The sequence below is a fragment of the Miniopterus natalensis genome, chromosome 10 (assembly GCF_054644295.1).
Source record: "Miniopterus natalensis isolate mMinNat1 chromosome 10, mMinNat1.hap1, whole genome shotgun sequence".
NCBI classification, from domain to species: Eukaryota; Metazoa; Chordata; class Mammalia; order Chiroptera; family Miniopteridae; genus Miniopterus; species Miniopterus natalensis.
This window is the reverse complement of record NC_142090.1, coordinates 22,181,340-22,203,733: the sequence shown is the minus strand read 5'-3', so window position 1 is coordinate 22,203,733 and position 22,394 is coordinate 22,181,340. Positions and strand designations below refer to the sequence as shown.

The 22,394-nt window shown below is 46.5% G+C and overlaps 1 protein-coding gene across 1 annotated transcript; it reads right to left on the bottom strand.

Moving 5' to 3' along the window:
- Window positions 1-11,813: 11,813 nt before the first annotated feature.
- Window positions 11,814-14,136, bottom strand: FEZF1 (FEZ family zinc finger 1). The gene is made up of 4 exons (XM_087821334.1): window positions 13,327-14,136; window positions 12,987-13,121; window positions 12,597-12,729; window positions 11,814-12,199 (listed from the first exon to the last, which is right to left on the bottom strand). The coding sequence occupies exons 1-4, from the start codon at window positions 14,134-14,136 to the stop codon at window positions 11,814-11,816; spliced, it is 1,464 nt and encodes a 487-aa protein (XP_087677460.1).
- Window positions 14,137-22,394: the final 8,258 nt, after the last annotated feature.

Below are 22,394 nucleotides of genomic sequence, written 5' to 3'. Positions count from 1 at the left end.
TCAATGATGAGAGAGAGTCATTGATCAGCTGCTTCCCACAAGCCCCCAACCGGGGGCCAAGCCCACAACCAGGGCATGTGCCTTGACTGGGAATCGAACCATCACCTCCTGGTTCATAGGCTGACACTCAACCACTGAGCCATGCCAGTTGGGCCACTCACTTTCTTAAGGAAAGAGGCTGCCACTCTGGAATTCTCGGAGGCCCCACTTTCTGATTCAGAAAGTATATACTATGAGGCTGATATCTAGCAAGTGGTCCCAGTCTTGAGATACACTCTGACAAAGGGGGAGGGGGGGCAAAGCAGAGAAATAGCAGTTTGTTTTCTGTCAGAAGATGCTGAAAAACACAAATGCTTTCTATTTTTATTTTTAAAGATACCTTTAGCTCCAAATAACAGAAATTACAACTCAAAATGGCTTAAACAATAGGAGATTTTGGACAGATTCAGCATTATAAGACCTGAAGCTTATACAATTTTGTGGCCCTGTTCATGCATAATTATAAATTTCATACTGCTAGACCACTCTACAGGTCTTATGCAACAGAAACACCCTGATTCTTAAGCTTCATGTTAAATCTACCTCCAAAATTTATTTATACCTCCCATAACTAAAAGTCTAGAAGTAAATTCGTAATAGACAAATAATTCAACAGCTTGATGATATCCTTAAGGATATATGTTACCTCCACAATCAAAAAGCCATGTGTTGTGATTTTTTTAAGGGTCAGAAGTGTGAGATGCAACATTTCCACTTTGGAGGTGCTATTTCAACACATCCCAGATAACTAGAGCCCTAAAAAAATCACTGAAGTTTATCTCTAAACTTCTGATACAACTGTGTCATCTAAATAGATGACACCTAAAAGACTTGCAACTTTCTGCTCAACAAAGTCAATCAGCCTGATGTAATCAATCCCGTATTTCAATATGAGTTCCTGAGGGATGATGAGACTGTAATGTTTCCTGCAGTTCAGACTGTGCAGAGAGCATAAGAAATCACAGAGCTCAGAAGTAAGACAGTGAAAGTGTACTGCTGTCCTTTCCAAGTGAAAACAAATGGCTTCAGGCAGTCTTTATCCATCATTACAGAGGAAAGGACTGTTTGGTAGATAAACAATATGCCAGACCCAAGGGATGTGTTCATTCACTTCAGAAAAGAGACCATCCATGAGACAGCAGCTATCATTGGAATCATCTCCCATTTAAGTCTTATAATCCAAGTGTCATTTTCTAAAATCAACTTATCTTTAACCCAGGCCAAACAGGTAAGCATTATAGAAATAATTAATTTATATATTTTATGTGTTTTACACTAATATTTGAAACTCCCCCAAGATATCTAGCAAGATAAATAAGGCTTTTGAAAATTAAGAAAAATTATTTGTCTCTTTACAAAGCCTAGATTTTAAGATTTGTCTCACCACAAATTCTAAAGGTCAACTCTGAGATTCAAAGTAGAATGATAGTCTTTTTGTTCTAGAATTGTATTTTCCTCTCTTCCCTAAGATTTAAATCTCTTGTTGAAACAGACTGGCTTATAGACAAAGACAGAGAAAGTGGTTAAAATACTCCCATTAAAGTCACCTTCTCAGGAAAGCCTTTCCAAATATCATCTCTCCCACTCCAAGATTCATTAGATCCTTCTTTGAGAGACTCTCACCACTCTTCCATTATACTTGTAATTATTGATTAGTTATTTCTAATTATATATACTATGACTGAGACTCATCAAAGCATACACAATGTCTCTTTATTGTATTATTATTGCAGCAGCATTTGGTGCAAGATTTGTCTCATGGTAGACACACAATAAGTTTTGGTTGACTGACTGAATTACCTTTCATAATATTTTCCAAATTTTTCTCTCAACCCTCCATCCCAGAATTCCTATAGGTTCTGTGATAAAGTCTTAAACAGCCCCCATATATTTAAAATGTGATTGCTCATATTATATTTTAAATTCAATCTATTATAAAACATTTGTACTTAATTGAACAGCAATATATATACATATGCATGTGCATGTGTGTGTGTGTATGTGTATAATCTCCACTGTATAAATACGTGTGAAAAAAATATATATGAAGATGCACCATCCAGCGTCATGCAGCATTTTGTTCCAATTTGTGTGAGATTGAGGATTGTCCTAATTTTGTTTTACTTTTCTTTTCTTTTCTTTTCTTTTCTTTTCTTTTCTTTTCTTTTCTTTTCTTTTCTTTTCTTTTCTTTTCTTTTCTTTCCTTTTCTTTTCTTTTCTTTTCTTTTCTTTTTTTTCTCTCTTCTCTTCTCTTCTCTTCTCTTCTCTTCTCTTCTCTTCTCTTCTCTTCTCTTCTCTTCTCTTCTCTTCTCTTCTCTTCTCTTCTCTTCTTTTCTTGTTAATACATCTTTATTGATTTCAAACAGAGGAAAGGAGAGGGAGAGAGATAGAAACATCAATGATGAGAGAGTCATTGATTGGCTGCCTCCTGCATGCCTCCTACTGGGGATCAAGTCCACAGCCCAGGCATGTGCCCTGACCCGGAATCGATCCATTATCTCCTGGATCTTAGGTGGATGCTCAACCGCTGAGCCACATGGGCCGGGCTCTGTTCTAATTTTCATCCTACTTTTTCATCATACTACTTAGAATTCTAACTTTTTATATATCACATTAAATATATTGATTATATAAATGACAAGATTAAAATGTCTCGAAGTTAAAAAATACCCAACCAACCAAATTACATGGTATTCCATCTTCTGCCTTTAGAATTCAAGACTGTGTAACTTTCTGATCATGTAAAAGTAGAATCATTTTTTACAATCCAATTGTTCCTCCTCATAGCTAATTAAATTGTAAGCTTCATGAGTGTAATTTTATCTCCAATTATAGGGATATTTAAAAAGAGCTGGTCCTCATTGATTAATAATTCTTTTCAAAGTTGAGTCATTCCTCATTCTGGTTTTGGTTCTGATAAGACTTATTCCTTTACTGTCCAAGGACATTTATTGTCAGACCTTGCTGAGTCCCATATTATTCCTAGATAGGACAGGTTAAGGTGTCAGGGATTTGGAATCACAAGACTAGATCATTTTGCTTCTGCCTTTTGCTACCTGGGTGACCTTGAGCAAGTCTCTTCATTTATGAAGTCTTCAAAATCCTCACCTGTAAAATGATGCTGGTTAACCTTGGTCTTCCTGACTCATAATGTTTTGTAGAGAATAAAATGAAATCTTATATATAAAAGCTGTAAAAATGTAAGACAATAACAAAAGTTATATCATCATTATTTAAATATTTCCTCCCCAAATCTACTTCCCTTCATCCCTCCCAATTAACAGTTGTACTCATGCTCATTACCTGGAAAAAATTCAACAATGATTGAGCACCTGCCAAGTGGTGGACATTGAGTAGTAATTAAACAAGATATGAAAGGTTAAAAGTGAAAAACTAAATGTCATTCAAAAATTAAGATTTAAAACAATTAAAAGTTTTATACTTTTTGAACAGACAAGAAGTTCATAACCATCCAGTTGCCTGCCTTGTGATAGAACCTTCCTGGGGGAAAATACCCATAAAGTCTTTCTGCATGCAAGTCCTATGCTCTGCACCAAGTGCTTGGGAAAAAACTTACCTTAAACTTTCAGTTCCAAAATAATGGAATAATGGGTATTAGAGATACCCCCTTCCGCTGTAAAGAATTATAAAATTAGTAAAAATATATGAAGCAACAGTTTCAGGAATTAAACAACAAATTGTGCATAACTGTAGTCTTTAAAAGAAGGGAAATCTATAAGGTAAACTCCACTGCCTAGAGGCACTTCACAAAGTAAAGTATTAGGAAGTGAGTCCAGTAAGCAACCATCACTGGGTGGAGAAAACAAATACCAGAATGTGAGGTTACTAAAGTGGTTAGAAATTGTGGGACAGGGTACAAGAGAGGAAAAAACTGTACATAGAAGGGAGCTCTGGAAATATGCATGGGGTCCCACTGAGTCTTTGGCCAAGTACTAAGCTATAGTCTATATGTATAGGGAGAAATTCCATAAAGTCTAACTCTCAGGGGACTCTAAGGTAAACAGAGATTTTAAATTTTGCCCAATTCTTGGAGATGTTGGAATTATTACCAGCAAGAGTGGAGAGAACTTGCTGAATACCCAAACATTCAGTTGAGACTCCAAAAATCTACACTTCACTATGGACTGCTATGGATTGCTCTAACAAATCCAAAGCCTAAGCTCCAATGTGATCAAGCTGGTCCACCAGCAAACTATCTGCTTGTTTGTTGTGTTGTTTTATTTGTTTTCTTAAAAAAAAAAAGACTCATCACTATTTAAAGCATATAAAAATCTAGACTCTCATCAATAGAGTACTGGTATCATATGTCTGGCATACAATAAAAAATTAATAGATATATAAAGAAACAAGAAAATGTGATCTATAACTTTAAAATGACTATTATAAAAGTGTTATGTAATTCAAAGAAAAATATTGGACATAATGAGTAAATAGATAGGGACTCTCAGCAGAAAAGAAAAGGGTACTATAAAAGAAGAATAAATAGATGTTCTAAAACTGAAAAATAAAATATCTGAAATAAAAATTTCACTGATCAAGCTTAATAGCACGTTGGACTCTGCACAAGGAAAAACTGATACTCTGGGCCACAAGTGAGAGGACCACAAATCGGTACCCAAATGAACAGGTCAGATGAAAAGACCAAATTGACCCCATCAGAACTTGTCTGAGGAATTAGAACCTGTAAGTCAGACTTTCTCAATCTTAGTGCTATTGACACCTTGAGCTAGATAGTTCTTTGTTGTGGGGGACTGTTCTATGGATTTTTAGATAATTAGCAGCATCCAATATGTCTCCAGACACTGCTAAATGCCCTTGGAAGGAAAAATTGCCCCAATTGAAAACAATCCCTTTAAGTGAATAAAGAGAAATAGGTGACTGGATTTCAGGCTGCCCTAAAGATTACTTTTGTTGTATAAACACATAACACTCCGTTCACACTTACAAGTAACTTATAATCACTGTTGACTCCAATTTTCCCAGCTAGACTGTAAATTCCAGGAAGGTAAATGGTAAGAGTTTTATTCCCTGTTGCATACCCAGCCCCTAAGCAGGTGCCTTGCACTTTGAATGAACAGATGAAATAATGAATGAATACTGAGTTTTAGTTCTGGTTTTCTTGGGACTCAGAGTGACTATACAATGCTGAGGTAGTTTCTCTTTTATGCATTGCCTTTTAATCAATCCCTGCATATATATGTTTTTCCTCACTACTCGAAATAGCTTAACTAATGTAAATTTTCTATTTTCATTTGCTTTCAGATTTCTCTGCTTCTCAAGAGAGTGAGAGATTCACTGGTTCTCCTCCTCTACATCATAAACTGACAATTATTGAAAAGCGTCTTATGTCTCTTCAAAGCGTATCTTTCCACTTCAAATTCTTCTACATATCTTATTTTAACTTTATTTTTAAACATTTCTACAAAATGTTTTGTGATAATATTAGTCCTGGAATCAGACTAAAAAGAGCAATGTGAAAAAATACAATTACTGCCCTGGCAGGCCTGGCATCATCCCAGGCACAAAAATGTTGCGGGTTCCATTCCTGGTCAGGGCACATGCCCAGGTTGCGGGTTCGATTCCCAATAGGGGGCATGCAGGAGGCAGCTAATTGATGTTCACATCCATGTTTCTGTCTTTCAATTTCCCTTCCTCTCTCTCTAAAATATCTATTAAAAAATCATTTAAAAAAATGCAATTACTATTTTAATGTGATAGGATTATGAGTGTTTATCGGGGAAGATGTTTTGTAAAATGATAAAAGTTGCTGTAAAAGATTGTTAAAAGCTTTTTATGTGAAAGTTTAATTTAATCAACTTAAACAATTAGGAAGTCATGGTGAATCTCATTGATCTGTACCTATACCCACTTCCTTTCTCCTATGTAATTTTTAGCAAATCCCAGACACCTTATCATTTCACCGTTAAATAATGGAAGACACATTATAAAAGAACTAGTTTTTAACAAAACCACAATATTTTTTACACATCTTTAAAAGTAAACAATTTCCTTAATTTTATCAAACACCCACTCAGTCTTCAAATTTCCAAGACTCAGATAACTTTTATTTTATAGTTTAGTTGATTGAATTGGTATGAAATAATGTTCACACATAGCAATTGGTTGTTCTGTTTTGAAAATCTCTTTTAACTGATAGGTTTTCTTGTTCTCCCTGTCCCAGCGCCCTCACCCTCCCTTCCCCCTTCCACTCCTTGCTTTCCCCCTCTTTCTCCCCTTCATTCATTCTCCCCCTCTCCCTCTCCAGCTTCCCCTCTTTCCTTTACTTTTATTTGTTGAAGAAACTGGGTTGTTTGTCCTGTAGAGATTTGTTCCAAACTTCGGATTTTGCTGAAATTTTTAAAATGCAAATCTTGTTCAGAGATTCCTGTAAACAATTTACATTTGTGAAATATTTCACCTATTCCAGATTTGGCTCATATTTAACTAACAAATTATATTTCTATGGTGGATTATCAAAATACATCTCTATTAGTGATTAGAAGGTTAGGCATTGGTCTGAACTTTTAGATTTCTCACACAAATGCAAAAAACAAAACAAAACAAAAACCTATATTCTTGTTATCAAGAAGACAGAGTTAAATCAAACAAATGTGTTCATTTTTGAGATATTTCTAGCTCCAGTTAGGAACTAATCTGTGATGCTGTCTCTTTCTACTCTCAAACTTTTGTACCCATGGCAACATTTGTTGGTTTGACAGCAAAATATTAACCCTGGAGACTTCTATTGACAGAATTTTATTTCATCTTTATTTACTAACTTAGTCTCCATAAGACTTATAGCAAGATGATTTCATTTGACACCAATGTCACCTCAAACTTGACCAGAAAATGTACACAGTTATTTGTGATAACTTTGTGCACATTCAAGTGTATGATGAATTTTTACTTTTACTCAAAGTTTTTTATGAGCAACATGTCACCATACAAGCAGAAAAATATAATAACAGAGGTAGATATTTCTATTGAGGCCATTTAAACACCAGGCTTCCTCTTCCTCGCTTCTTTATTGCCTGAAGAGAGATAACCCTTCTCTTGGACTGGCCTCAACTGGAAATTGTTTCATCACCAAGAGCACACAAATGAACCATTTGTTTGTTAATATCTTTATTTGTTTTTAGTTAATCTGCCCTGGAGTTGGAATGGACATATGCCTTGTTTTCTAGAACAATGAAATTCATAATAAGCTATCTTCTACTTCCAAATATGGTTAATTTTTTGGTTTTAATTAACTGAATAAAAATATATAATTTCTAGTGTGAAAGTAATCTATGATTTTAGCCAAATCATAGCAAAAACAAACAAACAAACAAACAACAATGTTTTACCTGGTTCAAAATTTTTTCCAGGCCAGTCAATAGCTTCATAATTTTATCCATTGAGATTTAGGTTTGTCTCTAATTTTCATGCCTTTAAAAATGAAAAAACCGGCCGGGCGTGGCTCAGCGGTTGAGCACCAACCTAGGATCCAGGGGATCAGGGTTCGATTCCCGGTCAGGGCACATACCTGGGTTGCTGGCTCGATCAATGACTCTCTCATCATTGATGTTTCTATCTCTCTCTCCCTCTCCTTTCCTCTCTCTGAAATCAATAAAGATATATTTAAAAATAAAAAATAAAAATTAAAAAAAATGTTTAATTAATATCTTCTCTAAAAAAAAAAACATTCACTATTTGGTGAGAAAGTGAGTCACAATTCCTTAAAATTATAAACTTCATGTGTAACAAAGATTTCCCAGCACAAGGGTTTATAAAGTGATAAAGAAAATTTTTTTGTTTCTTCCTTAATTTTGAATTTGAGATAATTTATATTTCATATTGTATATTTTGGGATGAATACTTTACACAGACAAAATATACCATTAGCATTATAATTTAATCAATGCTTTGAGTTGTCACCAAATCTAACAAATGATGATATCTGACATTATTAACTGCCACTTACATAAAGGATATCTATCAAGCAGGGTGCATTATGACTTGGAATTATGACTCCATTGTGTCTTAAGGATTCATTTCTTCCACATTTGGAAAGAAGCAAAGCTCTACAAGAAACTCACCAAGCTTCAAAGTTCACGAACAAGTAACTTTGATGAAGCCCCTAAGTAATGCTTTCATTTACTACTGAGAAATCGACACCTTAGTCTTAACCTTGCACAATAACTTGTTCTCAAACTAAAATTTTGAAAGTCTGAGCAAACTATATCTGTTGGGAGGAAGTTATTAGAAGTCAGGATTAATTAGGGTTCTGTGTTAAAATAAAATTGGTAAGAATGAACTATTTACATAATCAATTCTGTTCTATATTCTGATTTCCAAAACTGAACAAAACATAAGGCCCCAGATCAGTAAATTTCTAAAATTGGTCCCTACAGCCCCACAAGCCACCTTTCTCTGTACCAAAAGTTAATTCCAATAGAGAAAGTTGAAGATGAATTATTTCTCTCTGCAGGTAATCTGAACACTGGCCACTCTACCTTACTAAACGTGCATTTGCTGGCTACCTCTGGTAAAATGGTGGACTGCGATCAGCCAATTTGCCATTTATACTTTTAGGGTACCTGCTTCCTGAACAAACATAAACATCTGTATAAGCACTCGGATATACACACAGGTTAGATGGTAAAAGGGAGGAAAATCGCCTTTTAATATTTGTCAGAGGGTAGAGAATTGTAAGGTCTTCCATCAGCTACTAGCTAAGTGTTCCTCTTCACCTCTCTTTACCGCCTCCAACTTAATCTATAAAGTCATACTGTCTTTAAGGAGATTCTCCGTGATGTTCAGTAAACTCTGCCAGCTTTGTCATAAGTCAAAGTCTGTTGATAATTCTCCTCCTGACAAGCAACCTCTTGAGTGGTTATTTTAGAGAATTTCTTTTTGGCTTTTTCTACTTAATCACCCTCACTTCAGGCTCCTCAGACAGACAACTGCTTCCTTTGGCTGCTTTTTTCTGTAACTGTCCCGCCATCCCAAATTAGACCTATACAGGGTCATTCCAGATTGCAGCTGCAGGTTCTCTACTCCCTCCCTCCCTCCCTCCCTCCCTCCCCCCCTCCCTCCCTCCCTCCCTCCCCTCTCTCTCTGTCTCTCTGTCTCTCTGTCTCTCCGTCTCTCTGTCTCTCTCTGTCTCTCCGTCTCTCTGTCTCTGTGTGTGGGGGGGGGTCTCCTTCCCCCACTGACCAATTATATCTTTCCACAGAGGACTTCTCTTTTCAATACAAGTCAGCGCCCTGGCCTGTGCTGGGAGGTGGGACGACCGCACAAGTACTTCCTAACTGGAAGTATTTCCTGGCTTAGTGATTTTCCTCAGCAATGTTCATTTTGTTTTCAACCAGTAAAATCTGTCCCCTTGAAAGTCTGGAAGAATCTCATAGCGGGGTTTTGAGAACAAGGTCAAGAAGCAAAGGCCCTTTTCGGCCCCTTGTGATGACCCCTGACCTCATTCTGTTTACTCAAGGAAAACAAGTGCTTTCAAGATCCGACTCTGCCACCTCGGACAGCTGGGCCCCCACGTTCTGGGGGCCAGTCCCTCACCCCCGCAGCCGGGCAGCCGGTGGGATGTGGCCGGCGCCGGGCCGGGCCGGGCCGCCCCTGTGCTGCGGGCCGCGCGGGTCGGGACCCAGGCCCGCCGCAGGGCTCAGGGCACTCCCACCGTGCCGGGTAGTGGGGCGCAGGGAGGTTAGGGAGACAGAAATGCAGGGACGAGATGAAGGGGCGCTGGGCCTGGGCTTCGGGCCCGGGAGACGGGGCGGTGAAAGGCGCGCAGCCCGGGCCAGAGCCGGGAGGTCCGGCCTCGAGTCTGCGGGCGGGACGGGACCCCCTGTTCCCCGGACCCTGCGGTCCCGCTCCGGGCGGGAGGTGCCGGACCCTGAACGGGGCTCTAGCGGGACTTGGGTTGGGCGTCCCGCGGGGCCCTCTCGCCGGTCACCCCTCTGCCTCTGGGGCCTCGGAGGCCCCCTCGGGTGGTGGGCTCTGGGCACCTGCAGCGGTCAATCCCTCCCGCCTGGAAGCGCAAGCTCTGGTTGCCAAGGAAGCTGTCGCCTCGCCCCTGCGGTCCCAACTCCACCCTTCCCCCCGCGATTGGCAGCCCGGCGCCCCACTTCCTGGAGCGCCGCGAGGAGTCCAGGAGCGTGGCGAGGACGCGCTTTCAAACTCGGTCCCCGCGCTCCTCTTGCCCCGCCCGGCCGCGGGCGGGAAGCCCTAAGGCTCCCCGGGCCTGCGCTTGCGGGGGGCCCGCCGCGGCGTTTCCCCCGTGGCGGGACCTGGCGGAGCGCGAGGCCGAGCGGGGGCCAGCGGCCCACGGCCCGGCTGCGGGCCCCGGACCGCGGGCGGCCAGGCGGGGCCCGGCCCGCCCCCAGCCTCTCCCCCGGGATGTGCCCCAGTGCAGCGGGACGGTTGCGCTGGGCTGTGAGCTTGTCTGGCAGCTTCTACTGAGCAGCTAATAGCATAACATCCCGTCTTTGATAAATCTGAACTAATTACCCCTCTTAATTAAAGTCTTTAGCAGTTGTTTCACTGTTTTGGCAAGAAAACAGGAGAGACTTGCAGTTAGAAAACACCAGAGCCCAGGCTCACAGTGGAGCTGCTGATTAACACTTGAAGCATTTCAAGGACCTGGCACCCGCCTCAGCTTGGTTTTCATCCACCTTTACTCCTTGAATGGAAGTATATTCATCTATAAACATATATACACACCTAAAAACACGGGCTCCCTTTGCCAGCTGTGTACAATTCAGTGCCCCGTCAGGATGCGCACAATAGGCCCCCTCTGCCCGTGTGATTTTAATGCCCTGGGGATGTCCTACACACATGCCCTAGAGAGGGTGCCCCCATCTCACTGACCACTGCAAGCATGTCAGGTGGCCCAGGACAAAGACATGTGTCTGTGACAAAATTCCATATCTTCTGAACTTTATCAAATTTCATTACTTTACCAAAGTTGTAACTATTTGGAGAGACTGTTATTTGCTCTTGGTGAAGTTTTTGGATAGAACACAGGTGATACTAATACAGAGCGGAACTTTTTGAAAAGGGGGAAGGTTGAGCAGGTCAGAGTCCGTGATCTCTTGCTGAATAATAGGAACAGAGCCCTGAAGCTGTTGATTAAATAAACACACTCCAAGTATTTATTTCCAACAGTCAATGAATCAGTTTTCACGTGCAAGAGTCAAAACCAAAATTCAAATTCATCCATAATGGACCACACTTACCTGATGTGAGTGTATGTGTGTAGCAAGCGTGGAATGTGCCTTTGCGGGACACTCACCTACGCGAGTGTGTGTGTGTGTGTGTGTGTGTGACATACACACAGTGTTTTGTTACTTTGGGGAAAGAGGACATGATTCTAAACAATTGGCAGGCATCTTGAGACCACAGAATCAACACAATGGGAATATATACAATAATAAAATTAAAATGGTGCAGCATTCCCGGGTAGGATAATACAGATCTCAATAAATACAGCAGAAATTTGTTTTTAAAAAAACCAAAACAAACCAAACACTATCTCTCCACCCAAGATGAAAAGTCTTTCCAAATTTAAAAAAAACTCAGAAAAACAAAACCGTCCAATGGTTTCATACTTGTTAGTGCCTATATAGAATATCATACACAAAAACATTTAGCAGGTGCATGCAAGAGGCGAATGCAGAGGCTTCGGGTCGGCGCCAACGTCTGGGGCCCAACATGCCCTGGGTTCTGCAGACCAGCTGGGATCGGGATACTCTGCCACTGTCTCAGTAGTGGGGACCCCGGCTGAAGCTGGGGGGGCTTTGGCCTTGATCGCTGGGGGCTCGGAGGGAGCCCGGGCTGCAGGGGCCCCGGGGCGGCGGCGGCGCGGCGGGCGCGGGCTGGGGCTGCGCGGGCGGCTGGTCGGGCCCCGGCTCCCAGGCGCCGGCGCGGGCCAGCCCCAGGGTGCTGTCGTGGAGCTTGCGGACGTGCTTCTTGAGGTCAAAGTTCCTGCAGAAGCCCTTGCCGCACGTGGGGCAGGTGAAGGGCTTCTTGTCGTTGTGGGTGTGCATGTGGAAGGTGAGGTTGTAGACCTGGTGGAAAGCCTTGTTGCAGATATTGCACTTGAACTGTTTCTCCCCACTGTGGGTCAGCTTGTGGTTTTTGTAATTCCCTGAAAAAGACAAATGACAGGCATGTGGATTTGAAAAGAGCTGAAACAGGAGGGCGCGGACCGGCCGAAGGACAGCCGGCGCAGGGCTGCGCTCGGACCCTGCGCCTCTCTCCCCAAGTTTATTTATAAACTTCAACGGTGAGGCCCTTCCCTCCACATTTTAATATACGTTTATTAACCCAATTATCTAAAACGAGAACAAGTGGCTAAGAAAAACACCCCCTCCGTATCTGCTCCCTGCCTTTCTCTAATACCAACCAGACTTGCAGGTGGGAGGTTGGGATGGCAACGCGAAAGCCAGGAAACTAGCTGCACTTTAAAAATCGTTTTCTAAAATATCCCAAGACAGTTAGGGTTTTCAGTAACACTACCGCGAAAAAGTCTCCCTGGTTCATACCTTTTTGATGAAATCCTTTGCCACAGAATTCACATATAAACGGTTTGTAGCCTGCGTGTATTCGGGTATGTGTGTTTAAAGTGGAACTTCTGTTAAACGCTTTGCCACACTGGTTACATTTGTGAGGTTTTTCCTAAGGGGAAGGGAGGACAAGCAAGGGAGTTAAGGTGTTTTGTTATTCAGTGGAGTCCTGTAAACTCAAAAAACACAGGGATCCTCTGCGTGCGGCTTTTAAGCAGAACAAAGGCAAACCGTTTGCGCACATGCACAGCATTTCCTCGCGTCCAGGCGGCACATTTTAGACAAACTTCCCAGCTAAAGGGCGAGTTCATCGGCCATTCTCTACAAAGCGTTCCGCAGGGACCCGGGCGGAATGAGACGCGAACGCACCTGCGTGTGGATGATCTTGTGCCGGCACAGAGTGCTCGCCTGCCGGAAGCCCTTGCCGCACACTTTGCAAACGAAGGGTCTGGCTCCCGTGTGCACCGGCATGTGACGGGTTAAGTTATAGTGCGCGTTAAAGACCTGAAGTTAAACACAAGCAGAACAGGTTAGTTCAGCACCCACTTTGCAGTCAAATCGGGCTGGGGGCGCGGAGGGAGGAGATAACCTTATAACCACTGTATACACATAATTACAAAATAAAATTTAAAAGGAAGGAAAAAAGGCAGGCAGGAAAGAAGGGAGGGAGAAGGGAGGTGAGGAGACCTCCTTTCTTCGTCGTACTTGCCTTTCCACACACTTCGCAAGTGAAAACTTTGGGTTTGGTATTAGGAGAGCCTCGGCTGAAGTCAGAGGTTTTGAACGCGATTTTTTCCGACAGAAGCTGGGCGCTTTCTTTCATGTAATGCTGCAGCTGGGCCTGGGACAAGTCTTTGAAAGCCACTCCCGAGGGGTACTTCTCCACCGCCGGGACCACCAGTTTATTCCTTTCGGCTAAATACGTCTTCGGCTGCGGGTGCAAAGGGGAGCTGAGGAAGTAGGAGGCCACCGGGTGGATGTTAACGCCCGCCGCCGGGGGGCACGGGCCGTCGCCTCGGTTCAGGTAGCACAGGGCTCCCATGGCGTGGAAGGAGGAGTGGTTGACCACGCGCGGCCTCACCAGCTTGTATTGCTGCAGCGGCAGCGCGTCGCGGGCCAGGTCGCCCTTGAGGCTCAGCGCGCAGTTGAGCAGGTCGCTGCAGCTGAACGCGGGCGCCGCGGGCGCCGCGGGCGCCGCCGGGGGCGCCGCCGGGGCCTCCAGGCCCGCCTTCCGCGGCTCCGAGCCCGTCATTCCAGCCTTGGGGCTCGTGTCGTACGCCACGGGCACGAAGGGGATCATGCAAGGGATCGACGAGTTAAGATGCAGAGAGTGCTTGGAGTCCCCCTTGGGCACGGCTCCCTGCAGGAAATGGGGGACTGGCAGGGCCTTGGGCTCCGGGGTGCGCGCCATGATTCGCTCGATGGAGAAAGCCAAGGGCTTGGAGGTGCTCATCACGTTGCCCCGCGCCGGAGCGGTCGCTAACATTTTGGCAGTCGCGTTGTGGCAGCTACTGTCCATGTCTGAGTCGCCAGCGTCCGTCAGCCGGGGCCGGGATGCGCCGTCGTCGCCTCGTTCCCTGCTTGTCACAGACCTGCGGAGAGGGGGCCGGGCACCATCACCACCAGCAGCCTCCTCCGCCTCCCCAGCATCACCAGCCGAACCTGCCTGCCCAGCCCAATGGACTCCTGCCAGCCCATCGCAGAGTTCTTGGCGCACCAATGACTCAGGGACAATCACTACTTATTTCTATCAATAGAAAGTGTTGTGTCAATAACGCAGCCAAGATCTCGCCAATCGTTAACTTCCAAGAGGAGAAGGTAAACTAGATAATTGCTCAATTCGCTTCCAACAGTCAACAGGAAAACTTTTTTTTCCTCTGCAGTCGGTGACTACTTTTCATTGGTGCGGGAGGTTCCCCCGCCCAGAAGAGGCGGGGGCGCTCTCGGCCGCGCGGGAGCCCTCCCCCTCCGCGCACACCCTCCCGGGCTCGCACAGCTCTCCCCTCCACCCCCACCCCGCCCCCACCCTTTTGCTTTTTATCTGTCTTTTTAATTCTCAATCTGCTTAACCAAGCTTTAGAAGCCAAGCAAATCTGAGATCAATTTTCTCGTTTAACTCTAAGTGACATCATCTAAAATCATTGTGCAAGGGCTAAATAAGGAAACGGAGTCTAATTCAGGGGCAAACGCCAGGCTATATTTATCAAACTCCAAGCTCCAGAAAGCCGCGGCCAGGAAGCCTCCGGCAACGGAAACCCCAGCTCTCCCCGCGCGTCCGCGGCGCCGGAGCGCGCCCCGAGTCAGCCGCGCCGCCTCCTCCGCAGCCGCTCTTCCTTGCTCTAGGGCCCAGGCTGGGTGCTTCCGAACGGAGTCCGGACCACCTGGAAGACGCCAGCAGGTAACTAGCCTCCCAAATCGCCCTTGAGAATTGAAGGCCTTGGGAGGCTTGCTATGTGTTTGTGGTTTTGTAAATGCGATGCGGTGACATGCGCTCCATCCACAAAGTTGAGGAGTTGCAAGGGACGAGCAGGTGTCACGCCAAAAGAAACCTCGATGAGGGCCCGACCCCACCCCCGCTACACACACACACACACACACACACACACACACACACACGCGTGCGCTTTCATGCGCTTCCATTGAGAGCCCGGAGAGTATTTTTCTAAGTACCTGAGCTCACTAGAGCGCTCTTGGAACATTTTAAATTCTGAATGTTGAGCGGAGAAGGGAAACAACTTACTGGTTTCCTCTCCCAGCCTCCCAGTGGCTTGTGCCTGCACTCCTCGAAGCAGCGCAGGCGGCGGCGAGGGTGTGCGTGCACCGCGCGGCGGCGAGCACCGCCACCTGCTCGCGGGAGAGTCCCGGCAGCAACCTCTCTCCAGCCTCCCAGAGCTTGCGGAGACCTTGCTCCTGCGACGCCCCGCGTCCTGGCGGCCTCTGAGTGTGGCGCCCCGGCCAAAGCTTCCAGGGAGGAGCGACAGAGTGTAAGGTCTGTTTCTGGAAGACTCCAGGGGCGGCGACTCTAGCTGCGCGGGCTCTTGCAGCCTTAGGCGAGCGTGGCCCCGAGCGCGCCCGGAGCTGCGGCCAGCGCCCTCCCCGTCCCGCCCCCTTTGCAAGCGGAGGTTGTGCGGTGTTGAGCCCTGAGGACCGGGGGCCGGGCGTGCCCGGGGGCTGCACCGGGAGAACTCAGTGGCGGCGAGCCTGCGCCCGGAGGCGGGGAGGAGTGCAGAGATGCCAGCTCGGGCCTCGCGCTCTGCACGCACCTCTTAGTGGCGGTCCGCAGCCGCCCAGGGTGATATCTACCGGGTGAGTTACCCCCGAGTGGGTGCGCGTAGGACCGGTGGCGTCGGGCGCCAGGCACCCCGCCTAGCGGGTGCGGGCGTCTCTTGAAAGGCTCTGCAGTGGGAGGCTGGATGCAAGCCCACTAGAACCTGGGATTGTTGAGCTCCTGACCAGTTCCACCCAAAAATGCGAAGTTTGAGGAAACTGACCTCAAAATATTACCTCTTCCCTACCTCATTACCCAGCACTTGCCTGGGGCCACTCACCCTGGCTCTTCGTGAGGGCCGGCCTCGCCCCTGTCCGGAGAGCCTAGAGGGGTGGACACGGAGGAAAGAGCCTGGCTGGGACTGCGCCTGATGCCCAAGGCCGAGGCCGAGCAGCTGGGTGGGTGGTGGGGAAACCCAGTTGCGGAGGAAAAGAGGGGAGAAACTTGAGTCTTATTGCAAGCTGAAGGCAGCCAAAGGGCCAGTTGGGGGGTGCGAGGGGCCTTAGCGGCTAGGCCCAGAAGTGCCTCACGTCTGGTCTCGGGGTGGCTTCGGGCTAGTTGGACGGAAGCAGCGGTGGAGAAGTGCAGAAAGAGGCGAGCACAGAGCACGAGGGCCTAGTCCGGAAAGAGGCGCCGCACCTCGGCAGCACTTCGGAGCGGCCCGGGGCCGGGCGCAGTCGCCCAGGGTGCGCCCAGGCTGGAAACGTTCTTTCCGTTCGCTCTTGGGGCCGCAGAGCCTGTCTTCTCTTCTCCCCCCTCAGACAAAGAGCGCGCGGCCGCTGTGCTCAGGGGTAGGTGGAGGGGGCGTCCCGCAACAGATGGGTCGCGGTTAAGACTTTAATTGCAGCCTTTTGGGACAGATCATGTTTCCTTTCCTACCTGCCGATTTCCAGCATCGAAAAATTCCCCTCCTATTGTATCCCTGCGACAGTGGGCTAGGTTTAAAGGAAAAAGCAAAGAAGCACGAAACAGCCTGGCTCTGGAAAGCTTTGGAGCACCCAGCTGACTTGGACAACTCACCACTGCCCGAGCGTTGCCTGCCTTTTTGACTGAATGCCACCAGTTGGTTTTAGTTAGACGCGTGTCCCCCCCCCCCCCCCAAGGGCAAGAGAGCCTTGCTTTGACCTTAGTAAATCTCTCCTTTTCCTAAAAAGGAAAATCATTACCTACGGGTTATACATGTTTTGTATAGTTAATGTTTCAGCAGTTTGTTTTTCACTGGTCTTTTCAGGATTTACCTTTTTGACAAGTGTTTGAAAGTACAGTGTGATTTGAGTAACAAATATCACAAAGTAGCAAGTATGCCCTTCCTTTAAAACATGGGCCTGAGCTTCCTAATCCTCAAGACTGAAGAGGTGCTTTATAAATCCAGGTTTTGATATTCCAGCATTTGTGAATGAGTATTTTACATTCAAAACCTAACTTAAGGCAGGTGTTAATTTTTAAAAATATCTCTATTAAGTAAAGATTGTCTTAAACAAAATGCAAAATGTAATTTAAGAAAGGCCTCCATCTTATCTATCCAGTACTTCGGGTCTCCCCCTACCCAGAAAAAAAAAAATTTGGAAAATTACAACAACAGCAAAATAAAACCATCAATAAAAGTAGAGCATATTTGGAATATTTAGAAGCTTCTAAAACTGTTTAAAACTTTAAAAATGTTTGTTAAGAGAAATTTTAAAGGGAGCCTGTTTGTTTTGTTAATTGCAAAAGAGAAACTCCATTTTAGTATTTTGAATTTTCTTGAAGAATCCTCTAATCCCACCTGTTTTGGTCGGAGCTGATGATTAAGAGTGCCTCCCCTTCCCAACCAGGGAAAAGCACTATTTATTTGCCCTACCTACCCGCTTCAGACCATGTGAAAGGCTAGTTCTAAGTGTGTTCATTTTGTCCTGTATGTGATGTTGTGAGGGAAGCAGACCAGTCCTTGACGTGAAGAGACCAGATAACAAACTCCAAGAGCTGAGGAAATAAGAAAAAAGCTCTACTCCTCTAAACCAATTTAAAATTCTCTTTTTTCTAGGGCATCTAATTTTTATTTCAATGCTTCCTAAACTATGTTCTTGATATTACTCAAGAACTTGGATAATTTCCACAGGCTTTTAATTTGTATCCCTGTCCCCAGTAAATGCAATTTCTGGTCAAGCATATTGCCGTCTGATTTAAAAAGCAATATAAAAGAGCCATCAATTTCCAAATAATTCATAATTTTTAATCTCTTCTGTTGAATTTTTAAAAATTAAAAAATGGATTGGGAAATATTATAACTTATCCAGCCTTCTGCCAAGTGCATTATTTAAACTCTGCTCATGTTTTTAGGGTTTTCAGACCTTTCCAACATCCGCGACTCCACCTCTTCATCACAAGCAACAGTCTGCTTTCTCTTTGCTCCTTATTAGCTACTTTGAGTTAAAGGAGGGAGAAAAGATTATTATTCTGAGGAATATTCCTCCCCAGGCATTCAGACTCACCCACTTTCTTTCCCATTTAGTAAGTAACAACAAAGGCAGTGTACGTTCCTTCTACAGGAGGAAAAATATTCCTAAATTCTTCTATAGTTTTTCTCAGTCTTTATTTCTGACAGGTCGTCGGTTATTTCTCGTGGTGTGTGAAGGAGGCAGGGTGACACACACAGGAAGGGTCTGCAAGGCTCAAGGAAAGAGTCTTGAGTATTAGTTAATGAACATACAATGAGAACTAACTTTCCTGTACTTAACTCCTGGGCCACACGTTCAAATTTAAGGCTACTAGTGTGTTCTAGTTAGTTTGGTAGCAAATTAACAAATTCTTGCTAATTCTGTATAGCATGTGAAGGGCAGCATCCCAGGTCAGGAGTGTAAGAGAGGCCTAGTGAACTCAGAGTCTGTATCTCTTATATTAGGATTTTGTTTAAACCTAGTGAAATTATCCTTCTACAAACAATATTTACATATTAAATCAGTTTGCAAAAGCAAATGAAGAACCCCAAGGGTGAAAACGGTTAAATGAGTGGCAGGCCTTCCCAACAGGATCAGGCCTACCCTGGGTTTGTTTCTGCCGCTCCACTAACGCTGGGATTTTTCTCACCGTTCCCACAGGCCTGTACGGTGTGTTCCCTCCAGACTGCCAGGCTCTGACTCAGGGCGGGACTTGATGGAAAAGAAGTTTATAAACAAGCAACCCAGCTCCTCCAGCTTATTCCAGGAGCTGCCTAGAAGTCAAGCAACAAAACCAGCAAAGTTTTTCTTGCAATTGCCAGTGTTGTTGAAACCTGGGAAGTGAACAATTAGAAGACAACCCCACCCCCAAATATGCTCTCTTGCCCTGCACTGATAGCTGGCTAGTGCAATTGGCTAAATTAGTTGCAGCAGTTGCCGGATAATTTAAAAAATTCATTTGGTGGTCAAAATAAAAAATATTTTCAACACACAGCGCGACTCTTTCCTTGATTCTGCCCGCAAGATTTAGAGCAGTTTTAATATTATTTTCACACTTTCTCCCTTATTTCTCATGAAATAAAAGTCAATAACTGAGGTTCAAATAACATAGAGCAAAGAATGAGCTTTGAAAGAATGGAGAAGCAATAGAAGTAAATTAAAATCCTTGAGCAGAAATGCCTGAGAGCCCTTTCTAAATTCAGTTACCTCGGGGAAGGGCGGTCGGTCGCTCCCGCCCGGGGCGCCCGCGCGGACCCGCTGCCCTCGGCCGCCGGGCCTCCTAACGCCTCCGCCACCGCGGCCCTGGCCCCGGCCTCCGAGGGGAACCGCGTTCCCGCCGCGGGGGCGGGAGCTGAGAGCCCGGCCTCGCTCCGGAGGCTGTGGCCGGAACAGAGCCGTTTACTGGAAGCCCGAAGTGAAACAGAAAAGCCGACGCTGCTCGGCGGCCGTCTCTCCATGGATTCAAGTCCGCGCGCCCGAGCCGTTCCAGTGACCGGCGGGCCGCGGGCCGCGGGGCGCAGGGGCGGCTCGGACGGACCGGGGCGCAGAACGCGGCCGCCCCGACGGCGCTGGGAGCTGCGGCGCGCTCCCGCAGCCGGCCCGCAGCCAGCCCTCCCCGCCCGCCGCGGGGCCGTGCGGCTCCTGCGGGCCTCCCGGCTCCGGGGGGCCTCCCGGTGCCCGGCCAGCGCCCCGCGGTCGCCCACCCGGTGCGTCGGACCTCTTCCCGGCCGCGCCCCGCAGCCCGCAGAGCGCTCCTCCCTCCGCCCACCGCCGCCCCCCGTCCATCCCCCCAACATTCCCGCGGACCTGCGGCGGCCTCGCAGCCCCACCCCCACCCCCACCCCCCACCCCAGGATGGGAGGAGGGGAAACTCCAGAGAGTTCCGGGAGGGGGTGCGGGATCGGGTTTAAACGCCGAGTAACAGATGGCCGAGGACTCCTTTTTGAAAAGTTTTTGAACAGAACGTTCGCTAATCGACTCGCTTTGACGACTCAGGGTGTAGCTGAAGGGTCACTTAATCCAGACGGCGGGTGAGAGGAACGCGCCGGCGCTGGGCACGCCCAAGGAGGAACCTGAGCATCCTGTCATTAGTTTTGCCTGTCATTTTGCATTTCCCAGAAATCACTTTCTTAAGCCAATTCTAAACTGGGGAAGGAGGCACCTCTAGCATCTCCCCCTAACCTCCCGGGTCCATCGCCCTGCGCTGCGCCTCTGCGCGCCCGCGTCCCGGTCCCGCCCCCGGATCCCCGCAGGCCGCTTGACCGCAGCTTAGAATAAGTTAGGTTTCCTGAAGGCCCCGGAAAACGAGAGAATTTTCTAACCAAATTCTTCTGTTTAAGACAGTTTCCTTCCACCACCACCCCCCCTCCCCCAGCTTGTCCCTTTATTCTGGTCCCCATCTCCCCGTCTAGCGCTTCTTTCCCTCTCAGAGAGGGGGAGGGACGGCTGACCACCGAGCACAAAAAGCCCGGGCCTCCGCCAGCTGGCTTCAAGGTCCTGAGGGGAGAAGACGCTCAGCAGCGGCCGGCCCCCTTTTCTTGGTGGGGGTGCACGCTCCCCTGCGGTTCCCCGCCCCCCTCTCCCTTGGGCTTTCTCTGACCAGATCCTACAGGCGCTGGACAGGTTTCAAGAGTTGAGCCTCAATATCCATGCTGAGAAAATGCCAAGAGGTTTGATCCCACGTTAAGGAATCTTAGTAATTTTTATGTTAAGTTATTGCTTTCTTAGTTTGGATTCAGTCATTTTTTGGTCCCACTTTTAAGTTCAGTTAGTTCTTTGAATTCCATGAACAGTGGGCCCGCCCTTATCAGTTCCCTTCAGTCTCGCAGAGGAGGAAGGTCCTGGAAACACCGCGAAGCATTAAGCGCCCGCGTTGGCGTCGACGTTGGCGACCGGGAACAGCGTCCCGCGCTCGGTGGTGACCTCGAGGGGCCGCTGGCTGAAGTCACAAGCCAGGCTCCCTGGGCCCCGATGAGGGTCCTGAGCCCTTGCCGGCCGCAGAGTCCAGCTGGGGAGCGAAGCTGGTTCTGGGTAAAGCTGGAGGGAGAAGGGAGGCTGTGAATCATCCCAAGACTGAATGAGGTCGGTTCCTGCTGTCTGTGGGTGGGTGGGGGGGACCCTCTTCTACCTAACCCTGTGATTCACAGTTTCTGAGAAATTTACATAATACAAGGGTGTAGATGTAAACCCAAAGGACAAAAGTAATAATTCAACAGCACATATTCCATTTTCACACCACGGGCCTGGATATGTTCCCAGTGTTGGCACATTAGCTGATTTCCAGAGCTTTTTACTCATGACCGAAAAGAACTGAACTTTCACACCACTGTTGAAAGGAGAGGCAGAAAGAGAGGAAAAAGGAAGAGACAGAGAAATTGGCTTTAATCACGCTGATTTTGATTTCTTACGAATGGCAAAGGAGTTTTAGAAATTCAGAGGACAGGCTGTGTTCAAAAGGTGGTGAGCATGATACTAATTGGGGTCCCTCACTTTCCAAAGGATCTCTTCCCCATTTATTTGGCTGACCTAAAGGTTTTATTTGAAAAAGCAAAGCCATTACCCTTTGATATTAATAGGAAATTCCAATTTATTATTTCCCCAAATAAGTGAAGGCCACGCCTACTGAGAGACACCTCTATCATCCACTGGGCTCTAACTAACTGAAATATAAGATGGAAAAGTGAAACACAGCAGCTACAAAATACACGGGATTGTCATCACTGCCTTTATGATTAGACCTCCCCACCCCCACCCCCACATTTGAACTCAGATGCCTCCAGAAATTCAAATTCTGGAGCCTTACTTATGGTGTTTTCTTAAGGATTCTCTTCAGAACTCGGGGCAAGAGGAAATCCAGGGACAAGATTTGTGGGATCCCAGCGTCTCCTTACATTAGCCTGGAGGGCCACAGCATGCAGGTATCCTTTGGTCTGGGTCCAGCCCCAGCCATGGGTGAGCTACGGAGCCCTCCCCTCTGGTTTAGGTGTGGGGCGGTGGTCACTGGCAATCAGAAACCAAATGCCTTTCTTCCCCTTCCTCTGCCTTCTGCATCTCACTAGTATTCAGGCTTCCTGTTTCTCTGCAGAACCCATG

What these genes read in the sequence shown, in the direction of transcription:
- FEZF1 (XM_087821334.1), bottom strand. Translation starts at nt 14,136, where the DNA reads ATGGACAGTAGCTGCCACAACGCGACTGCCAAAATGTTAGCGACCGCT. An exon ending in ACAAGATCATCCACACGCAG is followed by an intron (nt 12,730 to 12,986) that starts GTGCGTTCGCGT and finishes CCTTCCCCTTAG; the next exon opens with GAAAAACCTCACAAATGTAA. An exon ending in CAAAGGATTTCATCAAAAAG is followed by an intron (nt 12,200 to 12,596) that starts GTATGAACCAGG and finishes TGTCTTTTTCAG; the next exon opens with GGAATTACAAAAACCACAAG.